This window comes from Emys orbicularis, chromosome 2 (assembly GCF_028017835.1).
Source record: "Emys orbicularis isolate rEmyOrb1 chromosome 2, rEmyOrb1.hap1, whole genome shotgun sequence".
NCBI classification, from domain to species: domain Eukaryota; kingdom Metazoa; phylum Chordata; order Testudines; family Emydidae; genus Emys; species Emys orbicularis.
In genome coordinates, this window is record NC_088684.1 from 279,986,030 (window position 1) to 280,004,337 (window position 18,308).

General features: G+C 39.6%; 1 protein-coding gene across 1 annotated transcript in view; it reads right to left on the reverse strand.

Annotated features, from left to right (window-relative positions):
• Positions 1-18,308, reverse strand: part of RBM33 (RNA binding motif protein 33) — a 146,422-nt gene that overhangs the window by 53,790 nt on the left and 74,324 nt on the right. Inside the window, exons 11-14 of the mRNA XM_065397927.1 lie at positions 8,113-8,281; positions 6,974-7,305; positions 5,427-5,717; positions 4,127-4,414 (exon numbers count right to left, since the gene is read on the reverse strand). Of these exons, the coding sequence (XP_065253999.1) occupies positions 4,127-4,414; positions 5,427-5,717; positions 6,974-7,305; positions 8,113-8,281 (1,080 nt within the window). The remainder of the gene's footprint in view (positions 1-4,126; positions 4,415-5,426; positions 5,718-6,973; positions 7,306-8,112; positions 8,282-18,308) is intronic.

Genomic DNA, 18,308 nt, shown 5'->3' on the forward strand with positions numbered 1-18,308 from the left:
ACTGATGTGAAAATTTTCCAGCCCATCCACAAAATTCATTTCTCTGCCCTTTATAGTGATGACTGATTTTAACAGAGTTTAGAGTTCCTTTAGAAGTAATTACTTGGCCCAGAAGAATGGAATTTTGCAAGGTGCTTATATATACAGTTGGCAGTAATATCCCAATTATACTTTTTAGAATAATATGATACATTTAAAATGCAGCTTTGATGGCTTCACCTACCCTCTGATTATTAGTTCATCTCGCCAGGTCTGAGTTCTAACATTCCAATTGCCCTAAATAGTTTAAAATAAACATTTTTCTGTTTTAATTCACCTGCAAGAGTAAGGGTGGGATGGGATTTTCAAAAGTGCTCAATATTGGTCTAATTTTGTTCCTATTTAATTGATTTCAACATGAGCAGAATTAGACCAACTCTGAGCCCTTTAGAAAAATTACACCAGTTTACTTCTCCCCAATTTCACTCCCAAAAATCACACCTGTCTGTGGCTCAGGATGAATAGGAAACAAGTACTCGTCAAACAACAATTAATTACAGCATGACGGTGCAAAACTCATTGGTCTCAATGAAGGAAAAATCACTATATAAACAGGGTGCCTTGCCATGAAACTTTGGGTTCGTCCTCCCAAGACCTCCCTGGAGCATCATGTCGTGACTGATGGAACCCGGCTCCTCCCTACCCGTGATCAGCCTAGCTGGCCACTAGATTGATCTGGACTCTAACATCAACTGGCGTGGGAGGGGGAGAGGGGGGCAGAGAAGAAGGGGGAGAGAAAGAATGCATATGCTAATTGCTGTATCTTCAATAAACCCGGAGTATTGCCTTTTCTCCTGAAAAAGATCCCGTGTGCTTCTTATAAGCATAACACAGTAATAGTTTTTCTATACATAGACATATCAATCTATTTTTTAAAAATTCTATTTTGCAGCCCTGTAGCAGGGCTACAAAGAGGAGCTTTATGCTATGGGAAAAGTAGATTCCCAACTTCTCAGTGGGACCCAGCACTTGCTTCTAGTCCTGCAGGGCTGCAAACTTTTAAAATGACACAATTTAAAATACCGCCAAAATCTATATGAGGTCATATTTGGATGTTTGTAGGGCTTCTTCTGAGCCCTAGTAGGATCCCTAGTAAATAAGGCCACTGGCTTTAGAGAAAGAGGGACGCAAGAAATAGTCCCAATAATTTAGTTTTTCAGTTCTAACACACTTGAAAAATGACCTGCGTAACTAATCTGTGGCTTTGCCGCTTATGAGCAATGCAACAATATGACAAGAGAAGAGGACATTTCCTCACTCTTCATTAACACCATAAAGGTAAAGAAGCGGACAGAGTGAAATTATTGAAAGAAAAGAAGGAAAGAAAAATATGGAAAAATGACTGCACCAGAGAGAGTTCTGTACAGGTCTGCCCTAAAGAGAATTATCGGAACACAACTTAAAAAAAAGAGTGCAGAAGTATCCCACTAAATGTAAATAGAAGTTACATACTGATTTAAAGCACAGGATGTACAAAACTGTGGTGAGGTTGAAAGGACACATTTGTTAATATGGTATAGTATGTGGATTGTTGCTGCTTTCTAAGCCCCATTTTCCATTAGCGTCTCAGTTAATTGTTGAGCATCTTCCCGCACTTACTGTGGTGGGTTCTACTGGGAATTACAAGGAGACACTTCCTCTGTTCCAGGACAAAAAAAAGCTTTCTGCAAGTTACATGAACAGAAAGTTTCAGAAATTGCTTCCAAATAAAGTTTTGAAGCACCCACAAAAAGATAAGGGATACAGAAGTTCTGTAAGACTAAAGTTTCAGATAGGTAAGGCCAGTTAATCTTAGAACATACAAAATTTTACAGGGATTTATTTAAATTTAAATTAAATCTGAGGGGACAAGAAGGCTGCTCTGTCTTGTCTTGTAGGGAACACCCAGTCAAAGACAGTAACAAAAGACTTAATGACTAATGTATACATTTTGGAGTTAATTCATATTTAACTGGAGAGAGGAAGCCTGTAACTATATGTAACAAGCTTATAATCTTCATCACCTTTCTTACTGGCCTGAAAGATGCAGAATTTTCCCAAGATCTGTGTTATTTTGTTACTTTTAGATTCTTCTATGAGGAACTGATATGAAAGGGAAAAAATCTTTAGTATCTGCTGAAACTAAAGAGCAAAGTTAAATAAGTGACCTCTTGAAAAGCTGAACCAAGGGGTTTTTATTCCTGATGATGAATAAGTGCACAGGAAGTTAAATACTGATGAAACATGAAGGAAACATGCAGTTATTTGTGGAAAGGAGAGATGGTCATAACTGATTCAAGAAAAAGAAGAGGAGCTAATCACCAGCAACTTAAAAGAAGAAGTTCTTAAAAGAAACCTGGTGTTTGAGACAGAGGGGTTCATAGCTAACTTAACATGAAGGATTTGTGGTTCTGCTTGGAATGACTTGACATTTGAAAATTGTAACAGTCATTTAACCATCATGTAGATACAGTGTCTCATAGCGTTCAACATTAAGGGCCCAATCCTGCAAACTGCTCCACACAAGAGGACTCCCTGTGACCATGGGGAGCCCCCCCGGCTTCAATGGAGTTCCATACAGGGGTAAGGATCCACACACAGCAGCATTCAGGATCAAGACCTGAGTGAGGTTCAGAGTACAGACATACCTCACACTCTTGGGGGGTCCTGGCAAATTAAATAGCAACTTTTTTCCAAAATGGAAAATAATAAAAACAAAATATTTTATATTTCCTCCAGATGAGATGTAGGACAAGTATCCGCTCCATCAGCAGAAGAGGTGCCTGAGGGGATGGCTCAGCTGCAGCTTATCATGAGGACTCCAGGACTTGGAGGAGATTGGCTGGGCTGGGAAGCCATGTTTGGAAGTCATTTGGGTCTCATTTGAGAGAGCAGAAAATGGAAAAGAAGAGGAATGGAGGGATCTGGTGGCTGTCTTATTCAAAAGACTGGGGAGGAAGTGATGAGTAGTAGGGAACCAGGTTGGAAGAGGAAGTATTAGATAGGGATAGGTATTGCTGATAAAGTAGTATCTGGTGGTATTAATATGTGGAACTCATTGCTATGGGATATTATAATAGCCAAAAATGTAACTGGGTTAAAAAAAGAACTAGACAAGTTCAAGGAGGACAAGTCCATCAATGACTATTACCTAAGATGGCCAGGGATAACCCCATGCTCTGGGTGACCCTAAACCTCTAAATGCCAGAAGCCAGGAGGGGAAGACAGGAATGGAGCTATCCAAAACTACACTGAAGCTCTGGTACTGGCCACTGGGCTAGACGGACTACTGGTCTGACCTAGTATGGCAGTTCTTATGAGAAAACCTAAACTGAGCAGCAGGGAGCTGGTTGGACCCAGAAGCCTCTTAGTCTGATATGGGAAGCTGCAGGACCTGAGGCAAGGGAAGAGAAGCACTGCTGCTGCTAACCCTACTCCAGCCTCATTTAGCTCCATGTCACTCGCTGTGGTTCTCTCAGACACTTTCACCTCCACCACCAGATTTCAGGTCAGCAATGTCCTGCCCATACCATCTCTGAAGCAACTTTAAGTCTGATTCATTCCTGCTCAGTGTCCTCCCGCTTCTTCTCTTCCTTTCCTCATTCAGTAGCTGTTCCTACTTTAACCACATCATATACCAAAGCAGGGTGCCCCAAATCAAGTAGGCTACCTGTCCCCAACTTTTGTGGGAGTAGCTCCCTTACCTCCCAAAATTGAGTCACCCAGCCCTTCCAATCTTCAAGACCTGGACCCCTCTCCTGGGAGGAGCTTGCAGCTAATCCCCTTCTCCCCTTCTGACAACACTACGAGGAGAGTGCAACCTGGAAGTGGGACACCTAGTGGTAATGAAGTGTAGCACATGGGTGCATATAGGTGAGTTTATACTCCACAAATCAGACTAGCAAATGTATAAACTTATTCTTTTAAGAAAGGTAAATAGATTAGCCAATGTTTTAACTTTTGGCCATGACTTCCTACTTAGCAGCACCATACAGGTATGTTTTTCAGGTATTTCTCATCTGTACCTATATAGCAACCGGTTACATTAAGAAATAGAAATGCATGTACTACAAACAGCCATTTAACATTAATGGAAAATCTCCCTTACCTCTGGTTCAGATTTTACTTCTACTTTAGTTTGGACCACTGGCACGACTGCTCTAGCTTTCATTTCAGTCCTTCCATGTGGGCTTCCAACACCTACTACAGATCTTGTAGCAGGTGTTGTGCTGGTAATGGGTTTCACCTGCGCAGCAGGTGCAGCGGTTCGCCGGTTGTTACTAATTTCAATAGCATGCGAAGGTGCTATTGGTAATTCACGCAAGTTGCTATTTCTTGAAGCAGTTGACTGTAGCTGCTGATTCGGACGCTTGACCATGTTCTGTGTTGGTGTACTCTGACAGAGGCAAAAGACAACATACATATAATATGGAGGCCTTGGTAGCCATTTCAGAGTTCAGGTTATGTTGAGATTTCCACTTCAAGCAGGACTAACATTTAGTCTCAAAAATTGGCACTAACTCTTCAGAGGACAATTGCATTTTCAATATAGCTTTTTAGTAAAATACCCACTAACTTTTGTGGAGTAAGTATTTAAAAGTGCCCTCCTTCTGAAATTTTCTCAGTTCTACCACATATCTTTAGGTTTCTTTAAACAGCAAAACTTAAGACTTCTCTCACATATACACCATTTCTAAAATAAACCCAAAGAATGACTGTTTGATCAATATAACTGCTCTGAGCTATATCCAGATTAGCCAAGGTACGATGCCTTGGATCCCCCACCAACCAAGTGAATGGGCGAAGGGAGAAGGGACAGAAGGAAATGGGGCAAAACTTCTCTGCATTGGAGTAATCAGAGTAACAAGGGATCCCCCATGGCACTGCTTCATGGTGCACCAGGAAGCCTAGTCAGCAGTGCTATGGAGATATCGTCAAGCACAGATTCCTCATTGCTGAAGCACTAGGCTCCCCAACCCCAATCACAGCTTTACATTTGACCCTACAACCCTCCCCCTACTCCACCCTCCCAAACATCCTTGATCTCTAGCTTCTTAGCACGAGAGGGCACTGTGTCTGTCTGTCTTTCTTTCACATAGTGAGTGAGAAGAGGAGGCGAATAGGGAAGAGGGAAAGACAATAAGTCAAGGGGGAGACAGAGGTGGAGGGGATGTGGTTATAAATATAGGATATTGAATAAATGAGGAAGGAAAGAGGAGAGGATGAGTGAATGAAGGGGACAGAGTAAGAGGAGAAGGAATAGGAGTGGGAGAGCCTATGCTCAAAGGCTTTAAACTTGAGCTCAGATACACAATCTTTACACACACACACACACACACACACACACACACACACACACACACAAAATGAGGGAACACTGATGTATGCCAGTATTTACTGGTACTTACATGTCTTGGATTCATTGGACCCTGCCGCTGTTGACATTGCATTCTATTGTTATTTGACTGTTGCTGTGAAGTCTGCAAATGAGGTCTGAACTGTTGCTGGGTAATGGGAATCAAAGGCTGTGGTGGACCAGCAAGATGATGGTGATGCTGATGTTGATGCTGATGCTGATGATGCTGCTGGTGCTGCTGCTGTTGTTGGTGCTGCTGCTGTTGTTGGTGCTGCTGCTGGTGGTGCTGGTGTTGTTGTTGCTGATGGTGAGGCTGAGGCGGTAGAGGAGGGTGCAAGGGACCCTTTACGTTTTAAAAAGAAAAAAAAACATTCTACACATTTTTTTCAATCCTACGGAAAATAAGCTCCTTAAGCAATCAGATTTGTTCTTGTATGGCAACAATATTTTGGCTGGTAAGTAAGGAGCTCTAGAAATATAGGCTTTCCTGGGGCAATAGTATTTGCGGTAAACGAGGACTGTTGATTGCTGTAAAGGGTAATGATATCACTTGGTCACTGAACATTTGTACTTAGATTTTAGCTCAACTTCTTAACGTGAAAAAATCTCAAATAATGATATTAATGAGACTACAATAAATAAGTCTAATTGTCCTACTTGCTTCTAAGAATTATTAGAATATAATATCAGAGGGGTAACTGTGTTTGTTGCTTTTTACAGATCCAGACTAAGAGTCCTGTGGCACGTTATAGACTTGGAACAGATGTATTGGAGCATAAGCTTTCATGGGTGAATACCCACTTCGTCAGACGCATGTATTCACCCATGAAAGCTTATGCTCCAATATATCTGTTAGTCTATAAGATGCCACAGGACTCTTTGTTGCTTTTTATAGAATATAATATTTACTCTTAAGAAGAAATCCACAGTGTATGCATCATCAATCTATAACAACCCCCCTCCCCCGCCCCGAAATTCTTTGCATAATATTTTTCATGGTCATACAAACCATTTGTCTACTTTAACAAACAGTTTAAAAGAAAAACTAATTTTTAAGAAGCCATACTGATTTCTCTCTCACTGCTAGTCCCCTAAAACACACAACTCATTTTTATCAGCAGAGGGCAGCCAAGACCTGTGACAAGAGGTGAAATAACCCAGCAATGTCTATTTTGTATACATACACTTCTCTCTGTAAACACACATTCTGAACAATACAATACTGTCATATTTCTCCTGGAGTAAATTAATTTAAGGAACCGTGGGTGAACAAAATATGTCATTAAGAACTTTTCTAATCTCATTAGTTGTAAGCAGTTGATCAGAAATCACAGCAATTTTAATAATTTCACTTTTGAAATATACATTGGTGTAAGTTTCATAACTGAGTTGTTGATATGGTGATGAAAATCAGCTTCTCTGTCTAACACTATAATAGGCACTACACTTAAATCTACTTCATATTTGTAATATCAAACAAGACTTAGCCATTTTGGTTAGATCACTGCTATGAGCTGAAATGTAATGATCGCAATATAGCTTTCTAAATGCAAAAGTTCTAAATAGTGCTTATAAGCCCCTTTTACTATTGATTAATACCTGCATATTGGGCTGTGTATGTGTTGCTAGAAATGGCTGTCCTGGGTTTTGTAAGAATTGTTGTCTGGGTTGCATGAAAGGCCGTGGATTTGCTGAACCTGGTTGGCTGAAGTGAAGAATTCCGGCAGGATTCTGAGGCTGGATGTTTGGTCTTACTGGTCTGTCTCTGGGAAATACTGGTTGCTGCCCTTGCTGATTATATCCTGGTCCAGGTTGATTGAAAGGCAGAGGATTCTGGGTAGGGACAGGATGGGTACTGTTAAGGAGTGGGGGAGGGGGTGGAGGTGGGGGACTCCGTTGCTCGAACATATGATGACTCGGGAATCTTGGATCTGTTGAAATCAAAACATTTAATTAAGTGACAACCTCCTCATGAATACAAATGTGTTTTAAATACAGTCTTGCCATATTTTCAGCTTCAGGAGAGTAACTTGATAATTTGATTGAGGAATAACTACAAAATATTTTAGTTGGAAGAGCAGCTCCGCAAGGTTATATGAGAGATACTCCTCTTGCTTGTGCTAAGAACCACCTTAGAATGGAAGATGCAGACCCTTGGGAGAAAGAGGACAATTTGATAACTAGCTGGCATTAATAGTTATTTTTATTATTTCTACTGCAAAAGCACTTAACAACTCCAAGCAGCAATTAGGACTAGAGAAATGCAAGCACTGACAATCTGAACAAAACTAACACCCTTTCAATCCACGCAAAGATCTAGTCAAGCCACTTTATTCAATGTTTGTATTTTACTTGACACCACGTTTGTTGTGTTGTAACTTTAACATTAACTGAAAGATTGCACAGAATTCATAGAAAGTTAAATTTGTAGGGCACCAAATATTCCAGATAGATACAACTGTTAATGGGGGAACGACCACAGATGAATGGAGGAATGGTGTTGATATTTAATATCTGAACTGTAACAAACTGAAAATGTTATTTGGTTGCTTTTTGAGAGATGACAAAATACAGGATCACACTAAATCATAATGGTCCCTTCTGATCTTCAGATCTATGAATTAATCTATCCACACATATGAGAAGGGGATACTGTGTGAAAAGGAAGAATATTCAAATAGTATATTTGCAATGAAAAAGGTCACCCTGTATACTAATCTAAAATAAAAATTATATACCTCCCATGAAGAAAGGGTCTCTTTCCTGGGGAGGAGGAGGAGGCGGAGGAGGTGGAGGCATAGGTGGTGGAGGTGGGCCTCTCCACTGGTCCTGTAGAGGGATTCTTGGGGCTTGGGTGAAGTTGGTAGGAACAGGTCCAGGAGGGTGCTGCTGAAAATCTGGAGGGCCCTGTTTAATAAAACAAAAATCAGCAAAACTAAGTCCATCTTTGAGAAATTCATCCATAGTTTATTAAAAATACTCTTAAAAAAACCAGTTGACCTATCAATTATCTCCTGTAATATGTACAAGGTTGGCAGCCCTACTGAGTCATTCTTGCACAATGGATCAGACACTGAAGCTGAGAACAGGATCTTGAAATGATTTCACAGCATTTTAATAGTCATTGTAGCACCACAGGAATGCCATTTCTTTTCAAGCTTATTGAAATCCATGCAATTATTGACCTTCTTTCCCATTAATCCAAAAGTCTGAATGTCTACTTTAGAAAACGTTCCTGACATTTATCTTCTTAAACCATGCTATTCTTTGCCATCTATTTAGAACAACCTAAGCTACAGAAATGAAGCAGCTTTACTTCAAAAGGGGGGGGGGAAATCAATTTGTGACATCCAGAAAATTAGAGCAATCATCTTTCAATAAATAACAGGAACTAACATTTCTACCAATTCACATAAAACTTAAATACTTAAGCATCTGAAGCATTTCAAAAGGCATAAGAAAAATTTATACAGAATCTGTCTTTTCTTGATTTTTTAAAAAAGTTTTAAATAAGCCTTTAAACACTGGCTTAATGTACTGTTATTTCACAATCAGGAACACGCAGAATAATTCAGATTTAATTCAGTAATTCATACTACCACTATCATTATTTACTTTTATATGGAAATGTTTGACAATTTTAAAAATTGATACCATCCACTGAAAATGTGAGGCAGTCTCCCATCTATCAATACATTCACAAGGAAACAGATACCATATTCATGATAAGCATGCATGAAAAAGTCAGAAAGGTAATCAATGTCATCTCAGTACATCCTTGTTTTCAAACTAATATGCATTTAGAAATTAGCAATGTGTATTACATGTGCACCTGGTATTCACCAACAATTAGAACCACATTAAGCAAAAACAAGCCCTTCAAAATAAACAGATTCGAGAAGAGACACTCCCTTTTAAAGTTAAGTAAGAGAACGTTAGAAGTCTGAAAGATCACAACTTAGATCTTAAAATGGCACTAGGAAGTTTACCAAATCCCAAATCTAGCATACTTCCAGAAGAAACATGTGCCACGGCCTCCACCCTACCACTCATCCTAGTGTGTGCGCGCGCGCATGGGGAAAGGTAGGTGTCACAGAGCTAACCATAATTCAAGAATATCATTTAAGCAAGTTGGGCAATTTTTACTATGCTGGTCATCAATTTTAAGAACAGTTGAATCTCCATGCCCATAAAACTTCTGGCCTCTCTGCTGAGAGTGCTAAAATTGAGGTTTTTGAGCAATTAACACCATTCCACTAAGAGCAGGGCTGCAATCAATCACTAAACACCTGTCAGACATAAGTACTTTTGGTCACTTCTACCCTGCACTAGACTGGACTTAGCAACCCTACAGATTAAAGGTTCTATATCCCATTATCAGTCTCCTGAACCATCCAGTCTCCAGTAGCTACTTCATTTAGAGGAGAGGTATTATTTCAAACTCAAGCATGAAAGTCTTCACGACACATGTAAAATTTATAGGAAGAGCTGATAGTGGCTTCTCTATTTAGACTGCCTAACATTTTCCATTATAAAATATTCTTGGGACCTTTTCTTGAAACATCTTAATACCTCCATTGTAAGCAGCCAGCCGTTGAAATTCAGTAAGGAAAAAGCCTCGGGCTAGAGAAGTGACTTTTCTTGTCCCAGGAAATTCTATTCAGGTTTAGTTCAATGTTACTATTAAATATTGCCTCTCTCTCACTTGTTGTGCAGGAAAATTCTGGCAGCCTGCCAATATGACAACTGAACATTCTGAAGAGCTAGGCCTGTGCTACCACCTAAGCCCCATCACCATACACTGTACTGGGAACACCCAGGAGCTGCCAGAGCACCTGTAGTAGAGTGGGGGAGGAGGAGAGCATGCCAAACCAGGCTACCCCATCTGACCAAACTCCTTTTCCAGACCTGGCACATGGTACCAGTTTCTCATCTCCTCCTCCGGGGGCTACACATGGGACAGGAGCCCCACACTTCCTGGAAAGGAGATGGGAAAACAGATCCAGGCAGGGCTCCCCCGACCACCTACTTTACCCAGCACATGGTGTCGGTAGCACACCTCACCCCCCACAAAAACACACTTCTGCTACTGCCAGCCAATGTAATTAAGGCCTGTCACTCAAGTGGTAGCAGTGTGTGTTGCAGAGCCAAAGATTCAGGGTTCGAACCCTGCTGATAATGCATGATTGGGAAATTATTACAGCTGCACACAAGAGCAACTGTTTTACCTTTTTAAAAACCTAGCAAACTGCATATAAAAACAACTGTTAAAAGAAAGTTATTTAGGTTGCAAAGTCAAATACTTCAAAGGTAGAAAATTCCAGATTTACAGTTGTCAACGCAACCTTAATTCTACCCACATGTATGCATGAACTACGCTGGTCTTTAATAACATAACATACTATTTATTCCACAGGACCCAAGCCTCATTCAGTGCACAGGATTCACTATTTTGTCTTCTCATTGTTCAATGTGTAGCCCAAGTCTGTATTTATTGCACACTCTTCAAGCCCTGTTCTTAAGGCAGAATTATTAATTTCCTCATGGAGTTTTCTAGCGTATCAGAGCTTCACAAACATTAATTTATTTTCACAATTCCCCTATAAGGTGAAGAGGCATTATGATCCCTATTTTACAGATGGAGAACTGAGGCACAAAAAGACTAAGATGAAAAGTATCCACCAAATTTTGGGTGCCCAATTCTAAACACCGAGGCCTTGATTTTTCAGAGCATTCAGCATCTCATAGCACTTAATATGTTCAAAGTACTGCTCCCATAGACTTCAGTTCTGCAAATCAGTCCCTAAGTCTCAACTCAGGTACCAGAAAATGAACACCACAATTAGTGCCCCCCACCCCCCTGCTGCCACAAAAAGTTTAACAGATCTGTCCAGCATCACACAGGAGCTCCGTGGTAGAAGCTGGGATAGCATCCAACTCTCCAACGCATCAGTCAACTGCCTTAGTTATGAGACGGTCCTTTTTCTTACTGCAATGCCCTGTCTCATTCACCACACACCTTTCCACTTCTACAATAAATGAGGCAGGCATAGAATCATAGGACTGGAAGGGACCTTGAGAGGTCAATTAGTCCAGTTCCCTGCACTCATGGCAGGACTATGTATTATCTAGATCATCCCTGACAGGTGTTCGCCTAACCTGCTCTTAAAAATCTCCAATAATGGAGATTCCACAACCTCCCGAGGCAATTTATTCCAGTGCTTAGCCACCCTGACAAAGTTTTTCCAGATGTCCAACCTAAATCGCTCTTGCTGCAATTTAAGCCCATTACTTCTTGGCCTATTCTCAGAGGTTAAAGAGAACAATTTTTCTCCCTCCTCCTGGTAACAACCTTTTATGTACTTGAAAACTTATGTCCCCTCTGTCTTCTTTTCCAGACTAAACAAACCCAGTTTTTTTTAATCTTCCCTTATAGGTCATGTTTTCTAGACCTTTAATCATTTTTGTTGCTCTTCTCTGGACTTTCTCCAATTTGTCCACATCTTTCCTGAAATGTGGCACCCAGAACTGGACACAATACTCCAGATGCGGCCTAATCAGCGCACAGTATGAGTGAAAGAATTACCTCTACCCTGATATAATGCTGTCCTCGGGAGCCAAAAAAAATCTTACCGCGTTATAGGTGAAACCGTGTTATATCGAACTTGTTTTGATCCGCCGGAGCACGCAGCCCTGCACCCCCGGAGCGCTGCTTTACCGCATTATATCCAAATTAGTGTTATATCGGGTCGCGTTATATTGGGGTAGAGGTGAACTTCTCTTGTCCTGCTTACAACACTCCTGATAATACATACGAGAATGTTTGCTTGTTTTGCAACTGTGTTACACTGTTGACTCATATTTAGCTTGTGATCCACTATGACTCCCAGATCCCTTTCTGCAGTACTCCTTCCTAGACAGTCTTTCCCATTTTGTATGTTTGCAATTGATTGTTCCTTCCTAAGTGGAGTACTTTGCATTTGTCCTTATTGAATTTCATCCTATGTACTTCAGACCATTTCTCCAGTTTGTCCAGATCATTTTGAATTTTAATCCTATCCTCCAAAGAACTTGCATCCCCTCCCTGCTTTGTAGCATCCGCAAACTTTATAAGTGTACTCTCTATGACATTATCTAAATCATTGATGTAGAATATACATCAGTAAAGTAACACTTGATACTGTCTATTCAGCTATTAAGATGTATTATTTAAGCATTAGTCCTTGCTAATCCATCCCAGCTGACAGCTGGAAATATCTAACTGCAGTCCAGTCCAGTCAAGCCATAAGGCAACAAGGAGGCAATGGATGTGGTTTAATTAGGCTGCAACATCGTTCACTTAAAATATTTGGGAGTACCTAGCAATAAATTGCATAGTGAAGGTTATCATAATTTCCTCATAACCCCCAACATGGCCCCTGCCATCCAATTGCCAAGAACTGTCACCCTACCCTCCTAAGAAGACTAAGGGGGCTATAAAACGAAGCAGTTTGGCTTCCCTCTGTATCACATGTAGGAGCCCCAAACCCTCCTTCCTCAGCTCCCATAAGGGATGCTTTCCCTTCAAATCCTTTTCCAATCCATTTGATCCAATAGGAGTACTTGTGGCACCTTAGAGACTAACAAATTTATTAGAGCATAAGCTTTCGTGGGCTACAACCCACTTCTTCGGATGCATATAGAGTGAACCATATATTGAGGAGATATATATATACACACACATACAGAGAGCATGAACAGGTGGGAGTTGTCTTACTCCCACCTGTTCATGCTCTCTGTATGTGTGTGTATATATATCTCCTCAATATATGGTTCACTCTATATGCATCCGAAGAAGTGGGTTGTAGCCCACGAAAGCTTATGCTCTAATAAATTTGTTAGTCTCTAAGGTGCCACAAGTACTCCTGTTATTTTTGCGGATACAGACTAACACGGCTGCTACTCTGAAACCTGTCATTTGATCCAATAACCACATCCCTTCCATAATGAGTACCTGCACTGGACATCTGCCGCAAGTTTTGCATACTAAGTTGCAACATTATAACTTTACTCCCCTGCCCTACCCCACTGGGTCCCACACCCATTGTGGGAAAGATGAAAAAAAATCCACCCCACCTCAGCCAATCCAGTGGTAAGGGAAAAATTCCTTCCTAGTCCCCAAGGAAAAAGAGGCAACTAGCATAATGCTCACAGCAGATCATGAAGGAGCCCCATCCTCTTTCAGTTATCGTGGCTGGAAGGGTGGATGCTGCCAGCTCAGTCCAGGTAAAAGAGGGTTCCTCTGGGACTGCACAGGGTATCAACACCCCCCTTCTTTCTGAGCAGCTGGAAGGGCAATGCTCACTCCTCCCAGATACATAGTCTAGCCGCTTCCCGCTCCTACAGGGGGTAAACTTTCCCCTTCTTCCCTCTCTACCACCAGTTCTACAGGGAGCCCTTAAAGGGAAAGCCACCCCTTTTCATTTGGTCAACTGGACAAAGAGCCACTACAAACAGTTGCGGTGAGTACATTTTGCCACTTACATGTTTTAAAAGTTTTTACTGGTTATTTTGAGTAGCCAGTGAAAAACTACATGAACTACCACTTACTGTTAGGCTGATAATACGAAGGACAAGTCATGCAAAGTCAATTATAAATAGATTTGTTATTCATAGAAAAGAAATGTGAAGGATGAACATTTTTCAAGGATAGTAACATTTGTTCCTGTAAGGACAAACTATGGGCATGATTCTGTTCTACCAAATGTCAATGGAAACAGGATCGGGCCCCTATGATTTTTAAGCAGGGTTTGATTTGACTTTTACTAAAAACTGGAGGAAGAATTTACTACTGTGCCTAAATTACATAGTAATCATGTGTAATTTTATAGATTTGTATAGATTCAGCAGTTTCAATACAATTCTATTAAATATTAATTTGTATTGTGAGCAGGATATGTGCTGTACAACTTTCCAAGTTTTTAATTTTATAAATTTTATCCAGTGCTATCATTTATTTTCTGACTTCCATTAATTTAAATTCTCAGACAATGCGCATACATGTAGGTTGAATTTTTTTCCAGTTTTTGTTTGTTTTTGCACTGCGTTCGAGGTACTGATGAGTTGAGTCAAATCAGTTGAGATACGGATTTATTTGCCTGTGAGATCATTAAATTTCTCATTCATATAAAACATTGTAAACTCTTAAGCACCAAAATCACAATGGCACCTTTGAATGAAACGACATTGCAGTTGCTTTAATGGAGAAATAAGGTACAGTAATATTAGACTTACTATTTTACTGATAGATGCACATTACATACATTTCTGAAAGATAAAGGTCAAACCTGCATTTAAATATATCTAGAAAAACTGCAGTTTAATTTTAAATTTACAGACTAGAATGCCAGCGCTGAATTATTACTTTAATGACTCATCACAATACTAACCTCTAAAGTCAGCAACTCTCTAATACCGCCAACTGCCATTGGTATTTGGCAAACAAAAATAAAAGCAGAACATGCAGTTATTTAACTTTAAAAATTAACAGAGCAGGTGCAGCAGCCAGTTTTCATAATGGCATATTTTTGGTAAAATAAGCATACAGTAACACAGATGCATAATAAATCTGGATATGCACAGTAGTTACTTCCATTTTTCATGGTTTTATATCTGCCCAGTTTCAAATTACAGCAAAATAGTGAGTATACGTCAACTAAGATGTCTTTTTCCAGAAAACAAAATTTATTTTAACCCATTACTTTGCATGAGTAATCAGTACGTTGATTCCGTAGAAGCACTTCAATTAATCTTACAACCTTGAATACTTAAAAAAAAGGTAACTGGTTCTCAACTAAATGAAAGAGGCTCATACAAGCTAGTGTTGTCAGGCAAGGTAATAGAGGTCAAATCCCTTAATCTCAAGGCTGAGATTTGTCCTTAAATTGAGGAAAGAAAAGGAGGAAGTGTCTCACTGTCACCCTCCAGCGACCCTCCTGGCTGGACTGCAACAGCAGAAACAAATGGCTACACAAAACTAACTTCCTGACTTCCATCCCAGAAAGAAGGCAGCTGTAATGCAGGACCTACAGTGCGATGTGTGAAGAAAGATGGGTAGATGGTACTTGGAGGAGTCCTTTCCATCAACAACAGGGAATACTAGTTTCATCATTGATTTCGTAATGTAATAAGAATGTACAATATTGAATGTTTATGATGCATGTCATGACTTAACAGGCACAAGAAGTTTTGGCAACGATTTGCCATGGGATTGGTCATTTTTTACTACAACCATACTGTATCCATCTGTACTATATATTTCAATGAAACTTTACACAAGACAAATATTCCACTAGATGGAAGATGATAAACTAACCTAGAAAGTAAAGCTTCCTGAACTATTCCAAAACCCAGGACTAACACCAACTAGTCACCAGCACCACTCACTTGAAGTGGGGGGGAAAAAAAGGTAGCAAGGTGAAAAATCTCAGAGAAGCTTCTCTATTTCTGCAGTGGTTTGATTTAAATGCTACATCATTTTTAAGCTCTACTGGCTTTAGGGTTTGATAGTACAAAAGCCAGGAAAACCATTTTCTAGTTATGGTACTTCTTGTACTCTTCCTATTGTCAGAGTTTAAAGGTAAGTAGAACTTCAACGAGAAGGGACTGGAGGCTCCGAACTTCTTACTACCCATAAGCAGACAAACCCTATCATTTGGGACTTGAAATCTGCAACTCTACAGGACAGAGCCAAAGCAAATGCAGGCTCATTAGAAGAGAGCAGGACTGACTCAATTATGAATGTACAGTGGGACTGAATTCTTATTGCTCATTTTCCCTAACAGAGAAAAAGTGTTGGTATTAGCTTTTCCCCCCCTAAAACGTTACGTAGCTAGATTTAGAGAACCGATTCGCTTGTTTTTTTTGGAGACTCCAAGGTCGGAACTGAAAAAAGGGTGATACTACGCTAGTGAAAAGCTATTTACCATTCAGTTTGTGGATATCACTGTTTATACTGGGTTAAATATTGCTCAGTTACCTGGATGTGAACTTCACTGAAGTTCATGTGTTGTACTAACATAACTTAGGATAGAATTGGCCCTTTGAAATAAGGTTGATTACATAATAATAAAATTACCCCACTACATCATGGAAGGCAAAGGTCAAAGAAGGCAAACCACAGAGTACACAACTGATTATTAATTTATAAAGAACTGTAAATTACATAGTGCTTTGCAGAAATACAAAGAGGGTATATCTGCCTCAAAGCTCTTACAATGTAAATTTACACATTAATATTTTTTAAAGGATTAATTTCTTTTACTTATTAACAGAGAAGTTTATAATCCCAATAGAGTACTCCAAAATGAATGTTTTGCTGTATTTAAGCCTACTTACAAAGATAGTACTGAGGTGAACGGAGCAATTCGTGTCCTATTACTATCTTTACTGCTCAAAATATTCCATTTATAAATAGAAAGATGACAGACAAAAGTGGTCAAACGTGCAGCTTGTGTGACAAAGGATCGCTGTAGGCAAGCCCAGTACTACCACGTAAGGTCTGCATTTAAGAGTGTATTTTTCCCTGAAGGTTGGTAAGGATTGGCAACGTTCCTGCTAAAGTGCTAGACTAGCACCCCAACTAACAGTAATGAGAATATATCAAGAGAACTGACAGGGTAATTAATTTCCTTCTTTGAAGGCATGATGTTAGAGACTCATTCCCACTGCTCAGGTCTTATGAGCTTTCCAAAGGGAGTTGCAGGTCTGGAGGGGAACAGACAACGGTCGTCACATTTCCTTATTTGCGTGTCCCCACTATACAATCTCTCAGAAAATGGAAACATGATGACTTCCAGACTCCATGTTGGGAATGCAGACTGTTAATTTAAAAAAATCTTTACAAATTTTAAACTGAATTAACTTGTTCTGGAAATCTTTGAAAAACAATAAATGTTGAACTCTTGCATGCCATTTATCCCAGAGCACTTGAAAGTGCAGTTCTACTCTGAAAAGGTAGGAAAGTGGCAGTGGATAGATACCTAAAAAATAACATGTAAAATTTGCCCTGCTTCCATGGTGACAGGCAAATTCCTGAAATAAACTATGTTTAAAATTAACTTTGTATTTAACTGTTCATGGCTGAATTTTAGAAATCTCAGAAATATAGTGTGTTAATTTTACCTGACACCCTCATCCCCCACAAAAAGAAGTCCCCATCCACTCCTCCATCACTTTTCCCCTCATACTACAAATTATGGCTCCACAGACAAATATTTCTTTCTACAGTCTTACATGCTATGCTGGTTATGCAATTTCCCATTGTACTGACTTCCATTATTCAATATATCTAAGGCACAACTTGCATGCTATCAATCACTTTTGCAAAAATTGCAATGCCAAGTTGTGTCTACAATTCATTAGAGTTGTGAATAGCTCATTGAACATGACTTTCACACACTCAGGCAATCCTCCTTCTGAAAGAATATGAGATAAGGTTACTTTAATCCTTTCAAAGAATTGCACTATTTTGCTTTCCTTTTTATCCCCTTAAATATCCTTCCTAGTTAAGAAATTAACATTCTCTCATACAATTCTTACACAAATTGTACTTTTACTTTTCTGCATCTCTTGTTAATTACATGATGTTATCTGGAATAATCTATTCAAGAAGCACCAATAACTTTGGTTACCAATAAAAGAGAAAACTTAGCATAAATTGCTTAGCACAAAGTTAATCTTATAAAGCAAGGAATAAAGAGGATCTAACAGCTATTATATGACTTATCAGCTTCCCAAAAAGGGTCACTCTATACTTTTTTCAAGAGACTAATTAAATACCTTAACAATGTCATTGAAACTTCATGAATCTTTCAATAAATTATACCCTGGCTCTACAACATGTTTTCATTTATTAATCTCACTTAAAATGCAAAGAGCTATGAGAACCCCATTG